We start from the raw sequence: 23544 nt of genomic DNA, 5'->3' as shown, positions 1-23544 counted from the left end.
CCAGCACCCCTGCGCGTAACTCAACATCAATGTTGTTGTCGGTGCTGACTTTTAACCTCGCCAGTTTATACAATCATTAATTGCATTTCCGGTGTAGTGTTTTGGATGTTGGGGTGATGATCCGGAAGGGACTTTCACTGAGCTACGGCCCGGGAATGTCACGGTCATGTCACGAGAATGGCACCGGACGACCGACCGGCACAGGCCTATACAGGCTATATTCTGCCTTTGAGCACTTGGACGTGTTGCTCCAGCGATTGCTTCAGACATTTCAGCATTTTGTCCCAGATACTGCATCTGCTTCGGATCGATACCAACACTAAAGAACAGATGCTTCGCTAGAAAAAATCGCTGCCTTACCATGTTTTTTCTTCATTCTTTTCTGTTGTCTTTATTTTGGAAATCAAGGTTTTACATGCGTTTTCTCTTGCTCCTTTCGTCGTTCTCCACCGTGTGTGTGTGTCTGTTGTTGTTGTTGTTGTGGGTTGCTGTTGTTATTATTATTTGAATGTGTTTTCTGAGTGTCGTGTCGTGTTTGGATTATTTTATGCTGTGGTTTAGCTTGCCTTTATAGCTTGCTTCTTGCTTGCTTCCTCGCTTGCATGTTTATGTATGTTTCTGTGTCTGTTCTATCGATTAGCTTCTCCGTTGGCAGGAGTGTGGTGCGCTAACATTGTGATGGAATTTGCACGCGTTGCCCTTTCGATCTCCCGGCTGCACTAACTACATGTTTGTGCTGTTATGCGCTTGTCCCATTGTAGCTTTTTTTTTTTTTTGCTATGATATATTTATCCAACACATCACTTTATCTTATTTCGGTTTTGGGTGGAAAAAATTACCATTTTTGTAACACGATCTCCTTCCTCATCGCCGTCGTTATGTGCCACCATCATCGCAAATGTTGTAACCGCCTTTCGCCACAAGGTATCGCACGATTGCATATCTTATTAGTGATTCTAGCTAACAACTTCAGCTGCTGCTACATTTTCCATTTGCTTCCTTTTTGCTTTGTATGCTAGTGTTGTGTGTGCATGCCTTTTTCTTAGCTTTGTGCTTTGTGATCGCTGGCTTTTTTAAACACTAGGTAGCCCGCCGCCCATCGTCTTACGGCACACACACATCTCATGAGGCAGCTTCAAGCTTCAACACGCCCAGCTGACAGTTGATGTGCTTGTGTTACTAGTTTCCTGATGCCTTCCAGCTGCAGCAAGACGATCGTCGTTAGCAAATCATACTCCAATGCAGCAATGCACCAATCCAATAGAAAAACAAAAACGGGTCAAAAGAATTAGCTAGTCTTTAGCTAGTTTTCCAACGGCATGCGAACATGTCCGAAAAAATGCAGCGCGCACAGTTTTGAACATCAACAGTGTGGGAGCTTTGGTGGTGAAACACGGCGAATGGAGATGGCACAGAGAATCGGCAGATTTGTTTTTAAATTTAAAAGAAAAACTTCATTGCCCATGTGCTGCCCAGCATCTTCGCTAAAATAGAATTTTATCAGATGTCACGTTACATCGAACAAAAAGCCGTCCTTTTCGATTGTGAAATTCCGCACGAGAAGCTCCTACACACACACACGCACACATAAACAATTTAAGTTTAGTTTAATATGAATGTTTTTATACGCGCGCTTCAATGATTCATTTTATTCGGACTGTTCCCAGTTTGATAAGCGCCGCGGCCGCGGTTAATACAAGCGTGAAGGATAGTTTTTCGGTTCGAGCACGTACATGATCATACACACGATTTTGTATCACACTCACTCACCCTTCGGCACCGACCGGACCGGACTCTGATTAGATTATTACACAAAAGGCGATTCGTTCAGACACATCGATTCGGTTCCAATTTCGGTTATCTTCAGCTAACTGAGCGGCAACGAACAACAGGAGCAAAAACGTTACAACGCAAAACAAATAAGAACATTTACCAAAAAGCAGCAGCCTTTCTCTCGAACACTAGATAGGCAAAAGCGATCACCGTCCAAACGTTCATCATACCTCTGCCGAGCCTCTCGCAACACACGTACGTTTTGTTGTGCAAATGATCCTTTTCCTAAAGCTTATTTTTTCCTTTATCTTTAGCAAAGCACTTATCAGCATGCCGATTCTTACCCCATTGCATCATCCCTTACTATCCCTTTCCTTCCCTTGCTTCCTAACCCTTCCCATTCTTAGCCCTTTTCCCACAAAAGCGACAAGCTTACATCCTTACTCCTCCGATCCGTCCTGCCTCCTGCTCCTGTCTCCATCCTATTTATATACTTTGCCCTCACAAAAGCGTAAAGAAACTTGTAAATATATGTATTTTTATATATGGGTGTACTTATATCTGTATAATAAACTAGCATTATTCTGTCCCCCCCCCCCCCCCTGCCTTCTTTTTAACTCATGCCAAGTCGAAAGAGAGCGTGGAACGAATAATCAACACTCGGTTGGTCGACACGCCGCGCGTCGCTCCCAAGGGATGTCTCTCACGACACCAACGGCCAATCCGAGTGACTTGTTTTGATAGAATAAATGTATAAATAGCGGCACAGAGGCGATATATGTATATAATGCGTTTTGCTTGCTGTCTTGCGTTTTAATCCCCGTTTTACAATGTTTCCCTACATCTTTCTTGCGTTGCGCTGTACGCTGGGTACCTGTGTTTTGCTGTTGCGATTTGTTTTACATTGCGATATTTTCTCTTTATCCTACTTGCAGCACCTACTGCATCGTTTGATACAGGTGGTGTGCCTTTCTTTTCAGGGGTTTCACCGTTCCCTATCTTTCCATTGTCCACGATGTTCACGACTCGAATTGCGACCCTTGCTTCAGTGCTCTGATTTATTTGTTCCATCATTGCAGCTTGTGCTTGCCGTTCCAAATATCCTTAGCCAGTTCATTCCACTCAACAGATTCACCATTGGATTAAGGCGCCGTTAACGCAAACGCCGTATTCATTCAATTCCTGCTTTGGCTCTGCATTGATAAAGTTAGAGCGTATTAAATACTGCATATGATGAGCATCGACGTCTTTCAGCCAGCGTTGCGCTTGGTTGTGCGCTTTATAACTCGTGGAAGCTGTGTCCGACGACGCATTAAACAGTGCCCTTTACATGTTGTTTATCTATTTTCTTTTTTTTGCATACGTACTTGCTTGTCTATAGCGTTTTCATTATGGTGTGAGAAAAAAAGTTGGAGAGGGTAAATATTTGTTTCATTAAGTATTTGCTGTGTTTATTTTGCTTCATTTGTTTTTAGCTCTATTTCTACTTCCTGTTAGTATGTTATTAATCTCTCGTTTTTTTTCTGTTGCTGTCGTGTTATTCTTGTACGCTCTGCATTCATCGCGCCGTTTGCGCAGCGTTGAAGAACTAAGTTGTTGTTGATACCGGTTCATTTTTTCTTCTCTGTGTTCAGATACATTTAGCATCGAGCCTTTCAGAAAGGTCTTATGTACCACACGAACGAGGGCAGTTCAAAGGTAAATCTCTAGTTAGTCTTCATCGTTTGTGCGGGCTTTGTTGAGCTCTGTTTATCATTCTTTAGCTTTATCGTTTTACTCGTATCGTATCATTTTACTTTTTCGCTAGAGTCGCATGCATGCTGCCTTTCCTAGCGCTTCTGATTGAGATGTTATTTTCCCCCATTAAGCTCTCATAGCTGTCTGCTGACTGATGACAGAACCATATGGGCATTCGTTTTGCACGTCCATGTGAGGGATGAGCTAAAATTTTTCACAAATAAAACTTACAAAAATAAAATATCGTGGTTTTAGATGCTTAATACAGCTGCATGAGCTCCACACCCGTCGCAACAGATCTTCAAGTTGATGTTCGTAATCTAACTATCTACTTGGTTCAATGCGCACGTTAGTTGTTCGATAGTACTTCCACTGTTTTGTTTTCCTCTTCTTTATGCTACGTGTTAGATAATGCTATTGATCTTGATCAGTTGGTTCTCGATTGGCTAATGCTTTTTCACTTTTCACAATAGGTCATTGGCGTTTTCAAACGGCTGCCTGCCTTTCATCACAATGGGATCGATTTCTTCTTTGATTTTATGTGTATATTTGCTTTTAAATTAAATATGGCTCATTCTATCTGCAGAACGCAAAAACTCACTAATTGGTTCATTAATTAAAACAAATCTGAAATAAAAGGTGACACATTTTACGGGGTTACGTGTCTACACTTCCGATACATAAATTATGCAACTTTTTCTCTTTGTTAGTGTTAGCAATTCGTGTGTATGTGCTTTTATGTACGTTTAGCATGCGCATATTGATTCAAGGCCTAGCCAGACGAAGCAGTAACATCGGTCTTTTGAGCCAGGGCCGCCTTGTTCTGACGAACCAATTCGGCACGTCGTTCCTGGAAAGAAAAACAAAAACAAGAAGAATTATGTAACACAAATCCAACTCAAGTCCAGTTCCATGAGAAAATCGATTGAAAGTGGCGAAAAGCAAGAATAAGGCAAATAATCGAATCATTTTCAAGAGTAAAAGGTAATATAACTGTTCTTTACCTAACCCAACCCTTCCTTTCCTGCTTTTGCAACAGGGTTTTATTAGCTAGTCGCAATTATTCAGTTCCTATAACAACTGATACATATGAATTAATGCATTTTTCTGAAGCATTACAAAACATTTTTCGATTTTGACGTAGAACTCTTTTGTAAGAAAACCAAACAATTTTATAAATACATCACATTGTATCTCTAAAACTAATACCGTTTCTACGTTAAATGTAAACGTTAAATTATGCATAATCGAGTTCTTATTGCTGTTTTTGTTTTTATTGGCGATTTTTAACCTGAAACAGTTGGCATTGTTCAAAACTTTTATTTTTAATATATAAACAATATTACACACTTCAGACACATTGGCCCCAAGCAAGGACAACCAACAAGATGCAGTAAAGTACATAAATAAGGAAATAAAAGAATCTGTATTAAATAAATTCAAATTATTTGTGTTGAAAGCATATGAAAGTAAAACAAAACGAAACCTACGTGCTTGCGAATGTTTTCCAATTTCTTCTGGAGTTCCTTTTCACGATTTTGTTCGGCGGTGGACAGCTTGTTTTCGATGATACGCGTCTTTTCGGTGGACTTTTGTGCTTCGGTCTGGTAGCAGGCTGCGCGGACTTCGTTCAACTTATCAGTGTTCTGTATGTGTGTGCGGGGGTTTGATGATAGACATGATGGTGCGAATGGGCGAACGAAATGAAAAATGATTGTATCATTAGAAAAATTATCGTACATCCCAAAATTGCGTCGAGGAAAAATTGCGTAGAAAAACGAAGTGAAAGTAATAAACACACATTTATTTATAATAAGTTTTGTTGAATTTTGAAATGCAAATAATGTATTATTTCGTTACAGCAATGGGGTGAAATGCCATAATTTTTTTTGTTTTTTTCCGGAAAACCAACCGGTATTATTGCCGATCGGAATTATGTGCAACATAAATATAATAGGCGTGGAAAATAAGAACGTGATCATTGAAAAGTATCAGTATATTAGGGGAGAACATGTTCCGGAAATGACGTAAGTTTGAATGAGTGATGAGATCGGTGAACCATACACGTTGTGCAAATAAATCAAAGGATGTTGACAAACAACAAGTAACCATTTTTGTCAAAAATCCCGACAGAAAAAAAAATCATCCATATCAATAGACAAATAAAAAATCACAACGATGACGAACAGATAAAGAAACAATTAGATTGTGTTTTCAATTAGATTGAACCAAAGGATATCGCGATAAGTAGAATAAAAATTACGAAACAATTCGAAAGACACCATCCGACAAATAAACACAGTAAAGAAATACACAACAAACACGTTCAATAGTTATACCAAAAATCCAGCCCACAATCCAAAAAAATTGACGCGGATGTAGTGACACATACATATAAAGTAGCACATTTTAAAGAGCACACAAGTAGAGTCATATATAGGTATTGAACCAACAAATGAATGAGCATTATATCGATTGCAATGTATGACGTGAATGTGAGCGCAGATTGGTGTGTGTTGTGAGGTGAATGTATGAATTCGTCGAGAATGCCAGAGGTGTCGATGATACCGAAACCGGACGCATATTATTACGTGCAAACAGTGTTCAAAATCACCCGATGTGTGGTCCACCAGATTGTACGATTTTTACCAAACAGAAAACAATATCCGCGTATTTTGTGTAAACACGTGGTGCACGGCAGTGGAAATGTGTTACATGAAATAGAAAGGAAAAGAGAGAAATACGAACGGAGACGAAACGTAAGAAAACGAAAATTAACAAATTGGTATACACATTCAACGCAGCACGATTACCCATTTATGTGTTAAATGCAATAAGAGCAATACAACAGCATTTGAAATTGACCTGCGTTTGTATCAGATCTCAAGTACTCAAATACACTTTACACAGAAGGATTTTAAGACACTATTAATACACCAAGACGAACGGTTCATTTTCCTATAAGATACGATACGTACGTGTTCCTTTAGCCGATCCAGAATTTTCTTGATGTTATCATCGCGAAGAGTGGCAGCATTTCGCAATTTATCTTCCAGATGCTTTTGCAGCTCCTCGACCTTCTGCTGTTCCAAACTTTGTCTCGTCTTCTCAATATCGGCTGCGTGTGTCTAAAAAATTACGTACAATAATGCATAATTCAAAGTTAATTTAAATATCGACATTTTAAAACGCATTGAAAAGAGCCAACAAATTACACTCGTAACTAAAAAGGATGCAAAAAAAACGTACCTTTAGCTTTTCCTTTATTTCCGACAACTGTTGTTCTCGCTTTTCCTCATACTGTTCCATCTTGGTGTGAAGCACCTCCTTGGCATGTGTTTTAAATTCCTTGTCCAGCTCATCTTTCTTGCGAGAAGCCTCCTCAATTTTGGCCATCTTTGCCGACCAGTCAGCCATCTTCTTTGCTTCCAAGGACAATCTGCGTTCCTCCGCAGCCTTTAGCTTCTCTTCGATTTCCTCGGCGGATACATTCTTGCCTTGGGTTGGTGGTAGCTTCGGTAACGCCACGTTACCAGCTGGTTCTGCCAAGATTACTTCATAGCACAAGCCTCCTTTCGACTTTTCCTGGCAACGGATCTCAGTAGCTGGAGATGAATATAAAACACGAAAGAACCACATGTTAATAACGTCCATTCAATTGATGTGGTACACCATACAAGTCATGCAAATGGCCCACGAACATTTCAAACTGACTCGCAAATCAATATTATGAGCGTTGACTGTTGTGTACAAAATAAAACTTGAATCAAATAAAGGAGTCCATTGCATTGTCGTGCTTTTCCGCCAGTTCCTGTATGTTTTTGACACGGCGTATTCAATTATCATTTCAATATTTAACATTTTTATGCGCAAGGAAACATTGTATAAAGTGAGCGCCATGTCCCTCGTCAGGGATTGTTGGTAAAGGGTTTGCAAAAAAAATGCTCGAAAAGAAAAGCAAATCTTACTGAAATACTTATATGGTAAGGCATGGGCCGGCCATCCGTATAACCGTACATACACATATACTCGCTATCTCAGAGCATATAAAAAGAGAGAATAACATAATTGAAGAGGTTTTGGAAAGGTTTGCACTTTTGTTCAGCGAAGAAAATTTATGTGGTAAAACCGTCTGATGGTATCAATGGAACTAACGAAGGGGTTTCAATGCAATACCCGTTACCACAAACGTTAAGACATAATTTTACATCGAATGACAAAAACAATATTGATAAGCAGATTTTGATAGTCGTTTTACATTTGTGTGCTGTGTTTAGAATCAAGTCCTTTAAAAGGTTTCTCATCGTTTTTACGAGAGTAAAGAAGCCCAATCGAGTGTATGGTTAATGCTCATGTTGTGTGCTGCTGACACTTGACACCACCATTTGAAATTTGGAAGGGTACATCAGTAAACCTTGTCACATTTTTTTTCTTTGCTCCTGGTTTTCACATTCCAATCAAGACAGTCCAGGCCTCTCATACACGACCGCAGCATGAACATTTTAGTTACAAATAAGCTTAAAAATAACAGTTTATTAAACATCATTGTAGTATCTCAAAATTAAACATACTGTTTTGCTTTCAAGCGACAAACAGCTCAATATTTGGTACACATGCCGTGAAAGTTACAGTCATGCCCTATACGGTGCAAAAATATTGATTTTCTGAAGCACGACGTCATACACCCGAGTGCTGTGTGTAATACGTTCAGCCTTTTTTGTTTTCTTGTCAGTCTGACTCACATACATAAGCTCATCTGCAGCTTATGTTATCTAGGAAGCTCGGAAAAGTCCTAATCGGCTGACACCAACGAGCTACTGTATCACGCAGCATCTTGACGTGTCTGGATGTAGGAAATTGCTTTTTGGAATTCAATGGAGGAATTAGAGCGCGACATATGCGGCACACACCAGTCTGACGCAAGTATCCATTACATTGTCTACTGGTAAGGGTGTGTTTCTTTATTTAATAAAAAAATGTTAGTATATGCATCGAGTATATGCGATGAGGATTTGTATGTGTAACATAAATTAATTTCAATTTTTATTTGTATATGTTGCATATTTATCTTGGCTTAGAGAAGTAATCAGAGACACCTGACTATTGATACTAATTATTGAAATAAAAGTTCATTTATTTCGTTTTAAACCCTCGATTCAAAACGCCATTCTGAATCATCAGTAACCAGCAACTTCATTTCGAAATAAAAGATAAGACTCAAAACAGCACAAATGTAACGTGCAAAACGTTGTTAAATTCATTTTAAAGATTGTTTTTTGCTAGACAATTCCCTTTAGAATTAGCATAGTGAATATTAAAATATAATAGTGATGATAAATCAACTTTTGCCATACCTGTTTCAAAATTGAAATTCGAAAAAGGTATCTTAAATGTTGTCCACTAGCAGTGTTCTTGTCAACTGAGTCTCTAGGATTCATCGAATAGTACGCAGCATAGAAGTATAAACCTCTTCTTCATCAACGTACTGCTGCTGAAAGTAACAATTACTGCTCTACTATCGTGAACGAACATTACTGATATCTTCATGTATCAAACGTTCACGGAATGCCAAGAATATTCTTTGCATTCGTTCGTCTAGTCTGCACAGGATGCAGAAAACTTGCGCGAAATTATGATTCACCAACACAAAAGAACCAATAAAACTGTCACTGTACAGCAAGAAACGAATGAGATCTCAGAGACTCATAGCCTCTATAAACAAACGATAAAAATTATCTGTCACTATTAGTCACTGGGCTAAAATGGAGCAAAAAAACCAGCTATAGTGTTTTCATTAAATAATAAAATCCTCATGTGTAAAATAGAAAGAGAACAGTCGAAGATCCAAGAAACATAATTTGCTTCCCATCCGTTTTCAGTCTGTTATAACTCCCTTTTACTAGAATGGCAACAAACCTTTGCCGTGATTATCCTGCTTTAAATCAGCTTTTTCATACATGTTATAACCCTAATAACACACAAATGACAATTGTGCATGTTAATACAACAGTTAGTACAACAATAAATTAAAAACATCTTCATATTTATTTATCAAAATTTTACTGTTTTTCAAAACAAATTAAAATTTATTTATGCATATAAAATAAAATTCAAAATCCTTTATTTTTCAGCAGCAACACTAGTGCTGTAATATAATATTGATAATTATAGGTATAGCATCCTTTATTTCGAATTGTATTACTTCATCATGTTCATGTTACTTAAATCATACAGCCTTCGAAGTGCCACACATCCAACAATTTCAAATTGATCTACTTTATTATTTGGAAAAAGTTTTCCATTTTGCTTGCGCTCTTCTTCAATTAAGCATAAAATAATAACAGCGTTAGCAGCAGTAATGCTATGTTTAGCGAAATTTGAGGCAAAGCATTAAAACCATTGAATTTACGTTTAATGTATGATGAATACAGGACAGACAACGACTTAACATACGATTAGGGGAATTAAGCAATCAACGACCTAAACAAAAATTAAACCATGATATTTATTTATATTTTTTAGTACGACGGCTTGACGTCGTATTGACCACGACAACCATGTGTTAAGTATTTTTTATGTTCAACAAATAACTTGCAGAACGATATGATTTCACAAAACCACCGCCACACCAGCGAGAAAACAATTATTATAGTATCCCAAAACCAATCGATAAAAAATAAATCAATTCAAGGGTGTGCTAAACGTGAAAAAAGAGGAATAAATACTCCAATCGATTTCCCCTAGATAAACACAACGGACCATGGTACGCGTAGGATATGCTATGGCAAAACTAGCAACCCGCTTGCGTGACCAGACGTATTGGCTAGACACTTGTGGACGTTCTGTTCTTGGCCACTCACTTATATAAACCATTCGTTTGTTAATGTTGGTGGCGACAATTTCATAAATACCAAGAAATATGACTCCAATTTACTAACTAATGCTGGAAAAACAGCTCACAAAACATTTCCAAACGACTTAACACAGATTTAACAGATGTATTGTAACAGCTTAACTGGCAGAGGAAAAGTTCCGCAGCGCAAAATAAATTGTTAAATGTCTGTTATAAATAAATTGTTAACATTATTTACATACAATAATTAAAACAAGCATAATGTTTTTCTTCAATAAAACTATTTTAAATCAATGTTTAAACAGTGAATTGTTGTGTAAAACCCTTAACCGAATTAAATGATCGAGCAAACAAATAGCGTTTTTTTATTGAATACTACTTCTACTTCTTATTGTTGTTACAATCCTTATTGTTGTTCAAAACAGAGAGCCAATTGTTTTATGATCTGAGAAACAATGTAATCGGCGCTTTGCACATAAAAAAGTGCAATAAATATGTAAAATTACGTAGTGCTTATACAAAAGGACATTTTCCATATACTTACTTATAAATTTCACCTTCTTTGATGCTTTTGGCTGTTTGGTCCGAGTTTTAGTGGGTTTTTTTGTCGGAGCAGATCGACGGTTGACTGAAGAATTAGTCCCAGCAGGCGAGATAATTCAAGCATTAGTACAGAATTTCAAACACCACCCAGATACACGTGAAATATCATAAAAAGTTGTTTGGTGTACACAGACCGCAGACGCAAGTGTTAATTTATGATTTATGTTAACAAACTGATATATTAAACAGAAATGAAAAAGGGCAGTCAAACTGTGTATTTGTTTGTTGTTTAAGTCAGTCAGTCAGGCATTGTAATTTATCGTCTGAATCCGTTTTATGTTGTGTATTTTTAACAAATAACTTTCCATTATATTGTTGTATGCAAACAATAACTGGAAAAATTAATAGCTTACTATTTTAGCAACATCTTAATGCCGTAGTGCTTTACACAGAAATAACCCATGTTGCAATAGCATAAAGAGACTCCTGAGATTTCTGCCATAGTTTCCCACAACCATTATTCCATTCAACACCTTCACAGAAAATATTCCCAATCTCAGCACAACTACACCAGCATTTTCGCAAACACCTACAACCTAACCAACCACTAACGACGGGCATAGAATTGTGCTGTGGGGATCCGTTAAGGGCGTTCGTTTAGGATGAAGCATTCAGCAAGCTAATTCGATTTGACCATCATTTCCCCTTTGTGACAATTCCCGAGTATAGTTCGTTCATTAATTTCATTTTCTCTTCAGCGCCATCAGCGACCAGTGAGACCAGAGACCCAGCATGGTCTACAGCTAGAGACCGACTCATCGAACGACATGGCTGAAAGCATGCAATGCAGGTAGCATGCTAACCTCGCTGTGAGTCAATGAAAAATTTAGTGTTGAAAGCACCCCCCATGTGGGTGATGCCAATGCCGGAAATTCGACACTGGCACCATCATCCAGCCAACGGCTACCGGACAAATTCAATAAATGATTAGAGGAGGTAAAACGATATGCCTCACAACCACATTCACAAACACAACCACAACAAACTTTGTATGTTTGTTTGTTTCGTGATTTTTGTACAAAGTTAGTCGTGGAAGAAAACAAATATGACAAAACGAATAAATATTTAAAAAAAGGTAATTTGATGTATCGAATGAGCAATGATATGTAGTTCAATGAATTTTGCTACATAATTTAGAGTTATATTCTTTTTTAATGTATCCAAAAATATGGTCGAATTGCTAACTTTGACTGACTGAAAATTATCGAAATTTTCAACAAAATTTGAAGAAGAGGGATAATTCGTCTTAATTCTTTAAACAGCTGTCATCGGTTAAAAGTTTCTAATTAAGTTCGACCTTTGGAACCGACATCACAAGTTACATTACTTAAATTGTAAGTTAGGTATCCAAGCCCAACGGGTAAAAGTTTTCTCGTGCCATGTGACACTGCTAAATTTGGATGACATTTTCTCCCTCATACATTAAATCTACACCTACCGAATGTTTTACTTCTTCTGATTAGCACTGCTGTCTTGAGAGGGCTTGCCATATTCGATATCTTGATTTTTTTAACTGTATTTTTTCCGTAAAAGTATTTTCTATCTATCTTTAACTATCGTGTGTATCGTGTCTTGTGAGAAATCGTCCACTCAACTGATTGTTGTACTTCAAATGTTAAAAGCACCCTAGACTCTACTAAGCTAATTTTAGACAAGGGCAATTACATAATTTCAAGCGAACTGCATCTGTATAGTCCTCTTTGAACAACTTTGAATAAAATGAGTTAGATGCAAAACCATCTGCAGTGATTGATTATGAGTTCGTAATCTGCTGTATAAAATAACAACACAATCCAAAATTCCCTACACTAGCATTGCATACTAATAAAGAACGTCAAATCTGGCTCAAGCCTGGTTTTAAAAACGTTGGACCTGCACCAACATTTTTGTTCAGAAGAGATTGTTGGTTCGTCTCCAGCATAATTAGACAGTCAAATCGCAATAACCATGCATCTAATCTAAAGCTTTGTTGATTAGCATTTTTTATTGTTATTGTAGCGGTTCTGCCGTTGTGTATCGTCACACAGGGAGCAAAAAGTACTCCTTATAATGTTTCTCTAGCACGAGGCCAAGGAATTGTAAGTTTTGGACCGATTCCATATATCTAAGGTGTTTTTATTGTGAGTACGCCGACACGATGCGAAACGATGTAAACATATGTTTTGTGCGTGCGGAGAAGTTGCGGTATTGGCGCCGGTCTCCACACGGCAGGACCTGGGTTAGAACTCAGACCGGGCCGGCCCCTGAGCTTAACCGTGTGTTGAGCTCAGACTGTATATGCTAATTTGTTATCTTATAGACGAATCCTTTCAAAATCTAAATATTCAAAAACTGAACAATCCAAAAACTTTTCCTTTAAACCTCAATAACATAAAGCGGCCTCATGCAACCCGTAATTATGCCTGAAGCTAGGTTTCGCTTATGATGAGTCACACACAATCAAATGGTGCCATGCACTGCTATATGTCCTCATGATTGGCGCCCAAGTATTTTCTGTAAAACTTCTATTCACTTCTCGTTTCATTACCCCTACCAGCTCATCATGCCCTTCAAGTCAAGCTGTGAGAGTCTGATGCCAGCATGGAAGGGTTGTTAGCTCCAATTGCAGCGCAGACAGTTGTGGCTCCTCCAATTCTGCGTCATAAAGTTGATTTCCCCCATGGTCCTGCTTACTAATTCCACCCTATGGGCCAGCCACAATGGAGTCATAAGCCTACGTGGGTAAAAACTGAAACCTTTGCGTACATGGATACATTCACATCCCCAACTCTACCTGGGGGCAACGAAAAGGATACAGAAAAAAAAACTGCAGTACCTAGAAATTGCATATCAGGTAGAGGGTTTCAGGAAATCCTGGAGGACTCCGAATGTAAGCAAAAAAGGGGAATGCAGGATCAAATCATGACCGGGTATAATGTTCGTGCGGCATGAAATTCACCCTGCACACTTGCGTATGATGTGTTCGTTACTCTGTTAGTCACATACTATAGCACTGTTGTAGTCGTTTCACTGCAACTCGCTCGTAGACTCGAGTATTAGAAACATGAAAATGCATCTTGCAGTGCATCCATCAAAAGAGTTGCAAGAATTGTTTTTCAAATATATAACCACTCCCAGACTAACAAAAGACACCGACATAGGAATATCCTAATACATAATGAAATGTGCTTTATTATGCTTCATGATATACATATCGTCCCGTAAACTGTGAGGTTTACTTCGTGGTGCCATAGATACAACTCCTTATCGCGATTCTTGATGATCACAATTTTCATTACCAGGACGATGTGTGTTAATCGTGTTTTAAGTACCGCATAAACATGAGCAATACAAACACACAACTCGAAATAATGCTTGCGTGTACTACCTACCACCTGACTTGCGTTTAGACTGACAGTTGAATTATCTAAATGAAAAAAAAAACTAACAGTTCAAGGGAAACGACCCGCACAAAACGATACAACACCAAAAGCTCTACGTGCTTTGGTTTGCCAAAACTTTAGGGTAAATCCGTAGAGGCAATTTTTGTCTTAGTTTGGCAACATGCCATCCGTGTTTCATGAGCCACTAAAATTTGGAAACAGGATAATTTTGGATGAATCGATTTTTGCAAGCCTCGCAAGAATGAGAAAATGAAAAGGTTTTTTATACTATTAACAGACATTAGTTCATAGAATTAGTATTGCAATTTGCGCAGACTTGCAGTTTTCTGCTACTTATTATAATAAAAATATTGTACATTATATGTTGTATACAAAATAATCTTCGTTCACAATTAAAACTGACTGCACCATACATCACGACTTTAAGATTGATGACTATTTTTACAACCTTTTCAACAGTCAGGATTATCATGCAAATACTAATTTCGTCTTTGACTCACAAAAAACAACTTGTTTTATGAGAAAATGTCTCGAACATCGTTACGTAGAAGAGAGATTCTAGAAGAGGAAAAGGCTACAGCAATAGCATTAGAGCTCCTTCTCTGCCCATCAGCTAATGTACGTGGCCGGCATAACTGAGTATCTTCGTCGCGTGTATCGATGACGCTCTACCAACAACAAGAAAAAAACAAATTGAAGGTGACTTTTGACAAACCTTACGGTTAAACAGGATACACAGAGATAAATGTATTCAACTTATGTTTTAGTAAGCTCATGAAAAGGTGGTGCAAAAAGTTTTGTAAGTTTTAGTGTCAAGTTTAGCCTTAATGCTAACACTACTATCCAAATACAATACGAAAAAAATAAAATGCATATATTATGTTGAAACTTTCTGCCTTTCACTGGTTTTCAATTAGCGACATTTGCTAGCGTTAAATTAAAAAAAAGATTATTAAGTACACATAAGATATTTTGATAGATCGTACTAAACGCTCACAAAAAAGAATGAACTGTCATTTAGAACCTAAAAGTACCAATACCAGCGAAACTTTGCCATAAAAATTACGTTCGTCGTTCAGCGAATTTTTTCTCTCTTGCGAGACGAGGCAAAACCCAGATGCCGGCTTTAGTCCCATGCAGGAAAAATCGAACTTGATGGGGGTAAAAAAAGGAAGAAACTGTGGAGACGACGCAGTGGAAGACGATAAAACGGCTACGTATCAAACCGACCGTCCGCCGTCTGTGCTCTTGGATGAGTCATCCGCTGGTACGTCCACTTGGTTCTTCCAAGGACCTAAAAAGCCAGAGCCCCCTGAATCAACCAAAAACGACTGGTGTTTCTTATTTATTTTGTGCACATAAAGTTATATAATCCTACGGCCGACGTTGCCTTCGCTGCCTTGCGAGGCCGAGCCTCGTGTTTCCCCATGAAAATCGTACCTTCGTGTGGTGTGCCAAAAGAATTTCTTGTTTCATTCTTTTATCCACTGAACGTCTCACTCTCTTTGAACACCTGATCCGAACATAGGGGGATAGGGGAGAAATGCGTAGCTTTTTAAGCAAACTTATTTTTCGCAGACAGGAAATTATATTACTTATTCATGATCAACAGTGTTAACTTGAGAACCCAGCCTTTTCTCCCTAGTTTTGGTAGCGTTTGAACTTATTTGTTCCATAGTAACGTCATATATTCCCAAATTAAAACAACAAATAGTTTTTTAACAATAAATAAGATTAAATTAAATTCAAAGTACATAAGTACTGCCCGTGTTGGTCATAATCATAACCATTGTCATTAAATAAGGCAAAATGAAAATAATATAATATGGTCTGGTCTAAAACACACTACAGCCAAACAACTTTTCACATGTGTAATTAATCGAAAAAGGACGTGAAATGATGAAATAAAAGTGACAATCGGAAATCTTTCCACGTTTTATCTCCTGCAGCAGCTCATACATCATGCCAGTCTCAGTATGTTCAATACTGACAGACTGCAGCATTGTATAACTGCTAGAATCATTTCACATCCTGTCCTTTTCCTGCGGTGGATTCGATAAGATATCTCTTACCTGCCGGCAACACTGGAGCTCGACATGTATGGCAGAAGCACTGCATAACGGAGTCTCGCACTAATCCAATCAACATTTTGTAGACTATAAATTTATCTTAGGACTGTCGAAAGAAAATCGAACGCGATGCGTACACGAACACTGGTACTTTTTCGGCTTTCACTTTTGCTTAACTATTTCAAGTGAGACGCTGATATACTATACAATATACAGTTTTAAAATTAAACCAATATCGATCAAAACTCCGTTCGAGATGAAAAATATGGACAAGATAAAAAGATATTCTTTACAGTCGATCGATTATAAAGACAAAATGGGTCTTCTATATTAATGAAGGTTTGGGTAATAGGATCCTGTAAATTTGGTTTATTTTAATCACCATCACCAACAAAGATGGCTAATTATTTATTTTTGTAGCAAATTAACCAAGCTTTTTCTAATACATCTCCTTTTTTGGCACCAAATTCTCGAAAGGTATCTGCCTGCCATTTCTGGATTGACTCAAAAGTATTTTTATCTATACAAAAAGCAACGATTTATCCAGGAACAGGGGAAACTCGGAATTAAAAGAAATTGCAATATTTGAAGAAAAACTTAGAAAAAACTTATTGAAACGATTTTACTCTTTATGAGTTGAGTGAACCCAAACACTTTCATTTAAAATTTTGTTAATCCCTACGTTATCACAGCACAAAAAATAGCTCACGAAAATTCAAACGATATCCAATAGTTAATCCTTTGATGCTAGCGATTTCTGCCCTCAATATACCTCTATAGATTTTCAGTCACCGGCACCTGAATGTCTGTATTCCGGTTGTAAAATAAGCTTTTCCGCACACACCGGTGACTAACTCATTTAAAACTCATACATACACACCAGACTCGTAAAATTCCGCAAACCGAAAGAAAAGCGAAAGGATAATGGAGATTCGGTTGGAGCCGATCAACTGCCAGCTTGGAAAGCTGTCAGTGTCGTGTACAGTATACGCATGCACTAACAAACATTCTTTTCCACCACAGCCACGAACACCCTTCAATTCTTCAACTTCCAATAGTCCAGGGCGGGGCATTTCATCTCAAAGAAACTAATTTGCAGTAACTGTCATACGCTTTCTACAGTAGAAAATATTTCGGAGAGATACTAGAAACATTGTTTTACAGAATATATTAAGCCGAGGAATATGGCATACACATTTTCTCTAACACTGCAGTTACCAAAAATTGCTATCAGCCCAGCTGCGGTAAAATAAAGCAATTTTGGATAGATGTACTTTTTCACACTTTGTGTGACATATTATTCCGCATAGGCCAAACGCAAGGGATTGGTGATTTGGGTGTGTGTCATTTAGTTGCAACTCTTATCCAACAGTCCAAAAACAGTCGCAACAGCACTAACGATGCTTAATTCCGTGTATGCACCAAATAATTATAGCGTAGTCACTTCCTCTTCAATGTCTTCGATTTTTTTTTTGTTAGTTTATCTAGCTTTCTTTTTTTATTATCCACTCACTCACACTACCACTGTTCACCGTACGGGAAAACACCAGTGCAGAAAACTCTCTTCCAGATAAAATAACAACCACCAAATGGATCGACGTCTAAAGCAGGACTGTGCACAGCGTTCAGGACACGGCGATGGAATCTTAAAGCAGTATGAATGCTCCGATTCGGAAAACTGACAGCATTACCCTTCCTCCTCCATCTACTGTTCGTTGCTCGGAAAATCAATCCGTGAACCGGCTGTCTCGAATATTGTTGTCACTGTCTATCGAACAACACGGTTCCCTACAAGTGCACCACGATTTACCTTCACAGTTCAAGCGAGGAGTTTTCTTTTGTCCGACACCCGAAGGACATCTGTGCAAAGGAAAATCGATCGATATCCTACGTCCAGCGTAAATCTGTTACAAATACAGTCACAACATTCCACGTCCGTACAAAACACCGTATGGATTGTATTCTGCGCAGGACGAGCTTTTACGTGTCGGTGTTTGCAGGAAATGCTGCCGTCCCCAGAACCAACACAAACTCAAATTAGGCTCGCGACCCCTATATGTTAAGGGTAAATGCTCGTAAACAATCTAAAAAGCCCCGACATCCGCGAGGAGCCGGTTTCGTCGGTTTTTTTAGATTAGCTCCAGCCGTTCCAATCCATAGTCACAAGTACAATTTTGATAAAAGAAGAGAAAAAATCTGTGCTCGACGCGCACGATCCTTTTATTACATCCGCCATATGCGGCGACATTTTTTTCCGATACAGGTATGATCGCCGCATTACACGATTGTCAGAACCGTTTGGCCTCAAGATCCATCTATCAACAAATTTGCCTGTTTTATATATATTTTTATTCATTAGTAACGTCTTGGCGATAAGCAACACCGCCGTCCTTCACAATTAAAAAAATGCGAGCAATACGGCCCTGTCTTTTTATTATTATCGGGCACACAATTTTGAACTTACTTTATACATACGCTGCAGTAATGCGTATGAAATTCAGTAAAAAATTGAAGCCTTCTGAGTTAATTGATATAGGCAATAAGTTCACAAGAACATTGGTGCCAGTCGGCCACACTCAACATCCTTTGGGGTGGGACGACGCCAAGCTGGATGGACAACGTACTATATTATTAACACTCTACCAACCCAATGCGCCCAGCGCCGCACCATGAGATTGACTACAATGCGTTTTCGTGTATGTTCTATTATCCCCTACGCCACACAAACGACAATGTCCGGTGATGCATCGAGAAAAGTGCATTTATGTAACAGTGGGACATATTTAGCAATCCTCTAAAAAATAAGGTGATTTTGCTCTGCCATTCTTAATATTGAAAAGTATGTGTAAAAAAAGCTTTTACTTCCTCTAACAATAATGCAGTTTTGGTATTTTGAAAAAAGGGTGAAAAATCACTTGTTGTGATTTGATTTGTTAAAGTTTTGAGCAAGGGATCGGCATAGTTTATGAACCATATAGCAGGCCAGATATCCCAATACTTGGCTGATGATGAGTGAGTTTTGAAAACGCACAATATTTCAAACGTGTTTGTTTAACACGAAGTTTTTAATTTGTACAATTTATCATTTATTAAATTTATTTACATTTATCAGCCAATGCAAAAACAACAAACAATTTTGAGACATGTAAACGAGTTTTTTTTAACGGGGCTGTTACAATTCCAATCCATATCCACTATGAGTGCACACTCCTTTTTTCATATCATAAACAACATGATTTTTGTTTGTGTGAGGGTGCATCTTGCCGAAGCCATTATGCGATCTTCACTATGATTCCACTCTCGTTTCGCGTTATGATCATGCCTTTTTGCCTGTAATAAAAGCCATTGTTTTCCCCTGTTAACTAAGCGTAACCCTATACTCACTATGCGTGAAAAGATGGGTTTATGGGTGAATTTAATAAACGATGTTGGCGATTCTTTAGAAAAAGGGGTGTACTTTTAGTTAAGAGACATGCATGCAATAAGCATGGACCAAACTTAAAAATAATGTTATTCATTTATTTATATTTCTAGAATGACGGCTTGACGCCGTATTGAAAAAAATAATGTTATCTAATGATAAATAAAAACCATGTGAAAATAAACGAACACAATTACATCCAACGTATCAGGAAGATCATATAGTTATGACATGTGAGGAATATCACTGCATCTCATGTATCAGCACTTTCGTGCTTTATATCAAGCATATTTGTCTATTTAAATAGACGCCTTATAAACTATCCGACAAAAATAATAAATGAAGGTTATTATACATTCCATCACAACGCAGACATAAAATTTATATAAGGCTGAGGGTTATATATGTAAGAGGGGTAATAAAAGTGCATAAATAAAGATTATTCTATTTCTTGGGTTTGAATTTATATTTCTCTTACGGTATTTGATATTGAATGAGTCTAAAAAATTGTTTTTTTTTTTTTGATAAACTAAGCTAATATAGCATCATATAAAACAATTTGTCAACATTGTTCAACAAAATATGTTGTTGTAGACCTATTTTTTAGTTTTCACAATATACGCCTGATTAAATCTCTTGAAAGCCTGTGGCATGGAAAAACAATTCACATTGGATGAGATTTATTTTCTCCTGCTAATACAATATCCCGGACTAAGCACAGTCGGCATTTTTTTTTTTTTTTTATCATGTAATTGGCCAATCCATCCTACATACACTTCCCACCAAATTAAAAATAACCCAGATTATTATTAGTAAGGTATGATCAACATTCTTAAGCTAAGCACAAGCAACACTGCCCAAACGTAACGGGCATTGAGGTCAAGCAAAGAAAGTGGATTGTAAATCGCATATGGACTGGTTTCCATGCAACACTCCTACACAGTCTACTTTCAAATATTGTCGATGGAAAAGGAAGAAATTAAAGCTTCAACTTGCTATTCATATAATTTACATTTCAATAGCAACAAAACAAATCAAAACGCCCAAATTTTTTAAAAATATTGACCATTACACAAAGCAAGCTGCTCCCCCAAAACGTCCTTTGTTTTTGTTTTATCCGGTAAGACGAACAAGGAAGATACTGTTTCTTTATGGCTAAAGCGATACGGTTGGAGTAAAACAAAAACCAAACACTTCCGCTTTGCTTAAAGCTCTACTGCTTTACTGCAGAGGCTGTGTAAATCAATGCTAATTCCTTGGTTTACAGACAACTCATACAGAAGAACTCTTTATGGCGATTAATGCAAACAATATTCCCCGCGCTAAAATCAATACCACAATCATGGCAATAGCAGTGAGCGCGGTGTGCAATGTCTTTTTTACTTACCTTCGGCGCTGGATACTTGTTCAGCAGACATAATGGAAGTTGTAGGCGGATAATGAATGATGCTAGTCTATGTAGTGCAGAATTTTATATACGGCTGTACGCGTCTGATCGTCTGGCGGCTTCTTTCTTTTTTGAGTTCCTCTATCCGTAATACAACCCACGGTACACAAACTACACCTTTTCACCTAAAATAAAAGAAAACCGAAACCATAAGATGAAATGAGGTAAACAAAAAATAAAATATGGCCTTATGAGACCTAGAAAGTAAATTCCGTGCAGAAAGCTATAAAACGAACAATAGTTTTAAGAAGTGTTTCCACTGTGCAGCAACGATCAGGCACCAAATTTTCATGAAAATTATTTTAAAAAATCTCTTTATAATAGCAAAGATAAAATAATCAACAAAACCAGCGTATTCCTCCATAAGTCATATGCAGTGCAGCCTTCAACCGATTGACCGTACGCACGATTGAAATGTGCAGGCGGAAGAGAAAAGTATTAAACCCAAATATGGAACGGTTTATGGGAGAACACTCGGCAGTGTCTGCTGATTGGATGTAAGCTTTCCTGGTGGCTAGCGTTTCCTTTTAGCATCCAAAGATGAATTGCCCTGAAACGGAACACGACTCGGGTACAGAGAATCGACATTGGGTGTATATTACGATCGCGAACAGAAAAAGAAAGGGTCCACAGCGACTTGCGTGGGCCTCCTCCAGCTTGGAGGGATGTTCGGTGTATGCACGGCCTAACCGGTCCTACAACCCGGAAGACTAATAAGGGAAGGAAGACAACACGATCCGAAGTCGATCTTCTGAAGTCTCTTTGTAGCGAATTGCTTGGACAACAGCCGCTGTACAACACAAATGAAGGAAGTAACCGTAACTTGAGCGTGAGCCTGTGAAGGAGGGGGTAGATACAGTAAGAAGAGCTCCCAGGCGGAACATAACACCGCGTGCAGTCTTCTCGATCGACTAAGTTCGGCAACCCTCTGTGCATGGCCCTTCGCGGGTGCTTAAGCACACGTTCGATGACATTGCGCCAACGTAAACTGACTCATTGACTATGCATCCCTAACCAGACGCAACCAGGCGACAGACGCATAAAGGGAAAACACATTTTTTACTCCAGTTTGATGCTGTTTACTACAATTATGAACCGATCAAACATGGGCGATGCAAGATAACTTTCCTTCTCGTCCACTTCCTTTTATGTGGAAAACCAGAATTTCCAGCTTGGGTTTAAAAGAAAGTGCAAGTCGTTTGGCAAGGCAATCAAATGATGCGCGCAATAGCTTGTTAGCTTTATTAATTGAAGAGAGTCTGGTTTAGAGCTCCGTTACCGGGACCTTTAATGGATTGCAATGGATTGTGTCGATGCAAACGCTATTACTTTTGTAATAACGCGATGATACTAATAAGGATCATTACGGTCACATGAAATCCCGACTTAATATTACTTTCGAAATCTTTTGTCAGCCAATTACAAAATAAATAATATTTGATGCGTTTGAGTAGCTTTGGGAAAAGACGGACTGGCCGTATATCTTGGCAATACTTCTGGAGCAGACCAGCCCCAACATACAAACTATAAAAATGTATGTATCAGAATAATTAAAATTAATATGGATCATTGAAACAGTACAATTTGATCAAATCTGCCCTTGTCGATTCTGCGCCGAAATTGATTTAGCAGTGCACACTGCATCTAAATAAACATTTGCGTGCAATGAAAGAGAATCCAGAACACAGCTGACTGAACTTTACTCTAAATAATGCACGTCTTTGTGTACGGCCATGTCCCCTCGTTCAAGCAAATGAAAAGCGCGCCATATGCGTCTGGCTACTGTGTGTGAACGAGACAAAACATCCGATTTGGTGGCTTTGGGCGACTCTGGAGTGAGCGGAGCGCAACACGGGACTAACAGTAGGCCCGGAATAAGGAGCATCCTGTAGCAACGAACCTAAACTACGACGTCATTTTTGTTTTCTTGCACACCAACGACCCAACAGAACAGGCGGCTTACCATTAAATCATCAAATTATGCGAATGCTTACCTTGCAACACAAAACTTCAATGCTGGCGATGAGTTAACCTCCAAAAACGACTGCTATTTTTCACACTAAACAATAATCACTTCGTTTCTGCGTTAAAACTTTAATTACGACTTCACAGGACACGAGAACAGCGGGAAACACTCGCACGCTCGGGGTACGGTTTCAATTTGAATGGAGACGTCCAGAAACTGTCTGCATATAACTGCCGCACGCGTACGGTTGCTTCGATAGGAGGGAGCGAGAGCATGCGAAACAGACGATCGC

At 38.4% G+C, this 23544-nt stretch overlaps 1 protein-coding gene across 17 annotated transcripts; it reads right to left on the bottom strand.

The window, feature by feature from the left end:
- Positions 1-762: 762 nt before the first annotated feature.
- Positions 763-23496, bottom strand: LOC118509039 (stathmin). Of its 17 annotated transcripts, none has more exons than XM_036049084.1 (7): positions 23281-23453; positions 21227-21411; positions 10908-10991; positions 6760-7115; positions 6489-6638; positions 5001-5156; positions 763-4360 (listed from the first exon to the last, which is right to left on the bottom strand). In XM_036049084.1, the coding sequence occupies exons 2-7, from the start codon at positions 21255-21257 to the stop codon at positions 4283-4285; spliced, it is 855 nt and encodes a 284-aa protein (XP_035904977.1). In that variant the 5' UTR covers positions 21258-21411; positions 23281-23453; the 3' UTR covers positions 763-4282. The 17 variants fall into 17 exon arrangements, 16 of the variants coding, with proteins under 16 accessions (XP_035904977.1, XP_035904973.1, XP_035904975.1 ...); XM_036049080.1 differs by lacking the exons at positions 21227-21411; positions 23281-23453 and adding exons at positions 16422-16619; positions 17936-18029; XM_036049082.1 differs by lacking the exons at positions 21227-21411; positions 23281-23453 and adding exons at positions 16422-16619; positions 17956-18027.
- Positions 23497-23544: the final 48 nt, after the last annotated feature.

This window comes from Anopheles stephensi, chromosome 3 (genome assembly GCF_013141755.1).
Source record: "Anopheles stephensi strain Indian chromosome 3, UCI_ANSTEP_V1.0, whole genome shotgun sequence".
Classification (NCBI taxonomy): Eukaryota; Metazoa; Arthropoda; class Insecta; order Diptera; family Culicidae; genus Anopheles; species Anopheles stephensi.
The sequence above is the reverse complement of the archived record's forward strand: the minus strand, read 5'-3'. Positions and strand labels throughout refer to the sequence as shown.

Bases quoted from the DNA above. Each gene is read 5' to 3' on its own strand.
- LOC118509039 (XM_036049080.1), bottom strand. From the start codon at position 16,497: ATGTTGATTGGATTAGTGCGAGACTCCGTTATGCAGTGCTTCTGCCAT. The intron at 10,992-16,421 runs GTAAGAGATATC...CTAATTCTTCAG, and splicing joins AGCTCCAGTGTTGCCGGCAG to TCAACCGTCGATCTGCTCCG. The intron at 6,639-6,759 runs GTACGTTTTTTT...GTAATTTTTTAG, and splicing joins AAATAAAGGAAAAGCTAAAG to ACACACGCAGCCGATATTGA.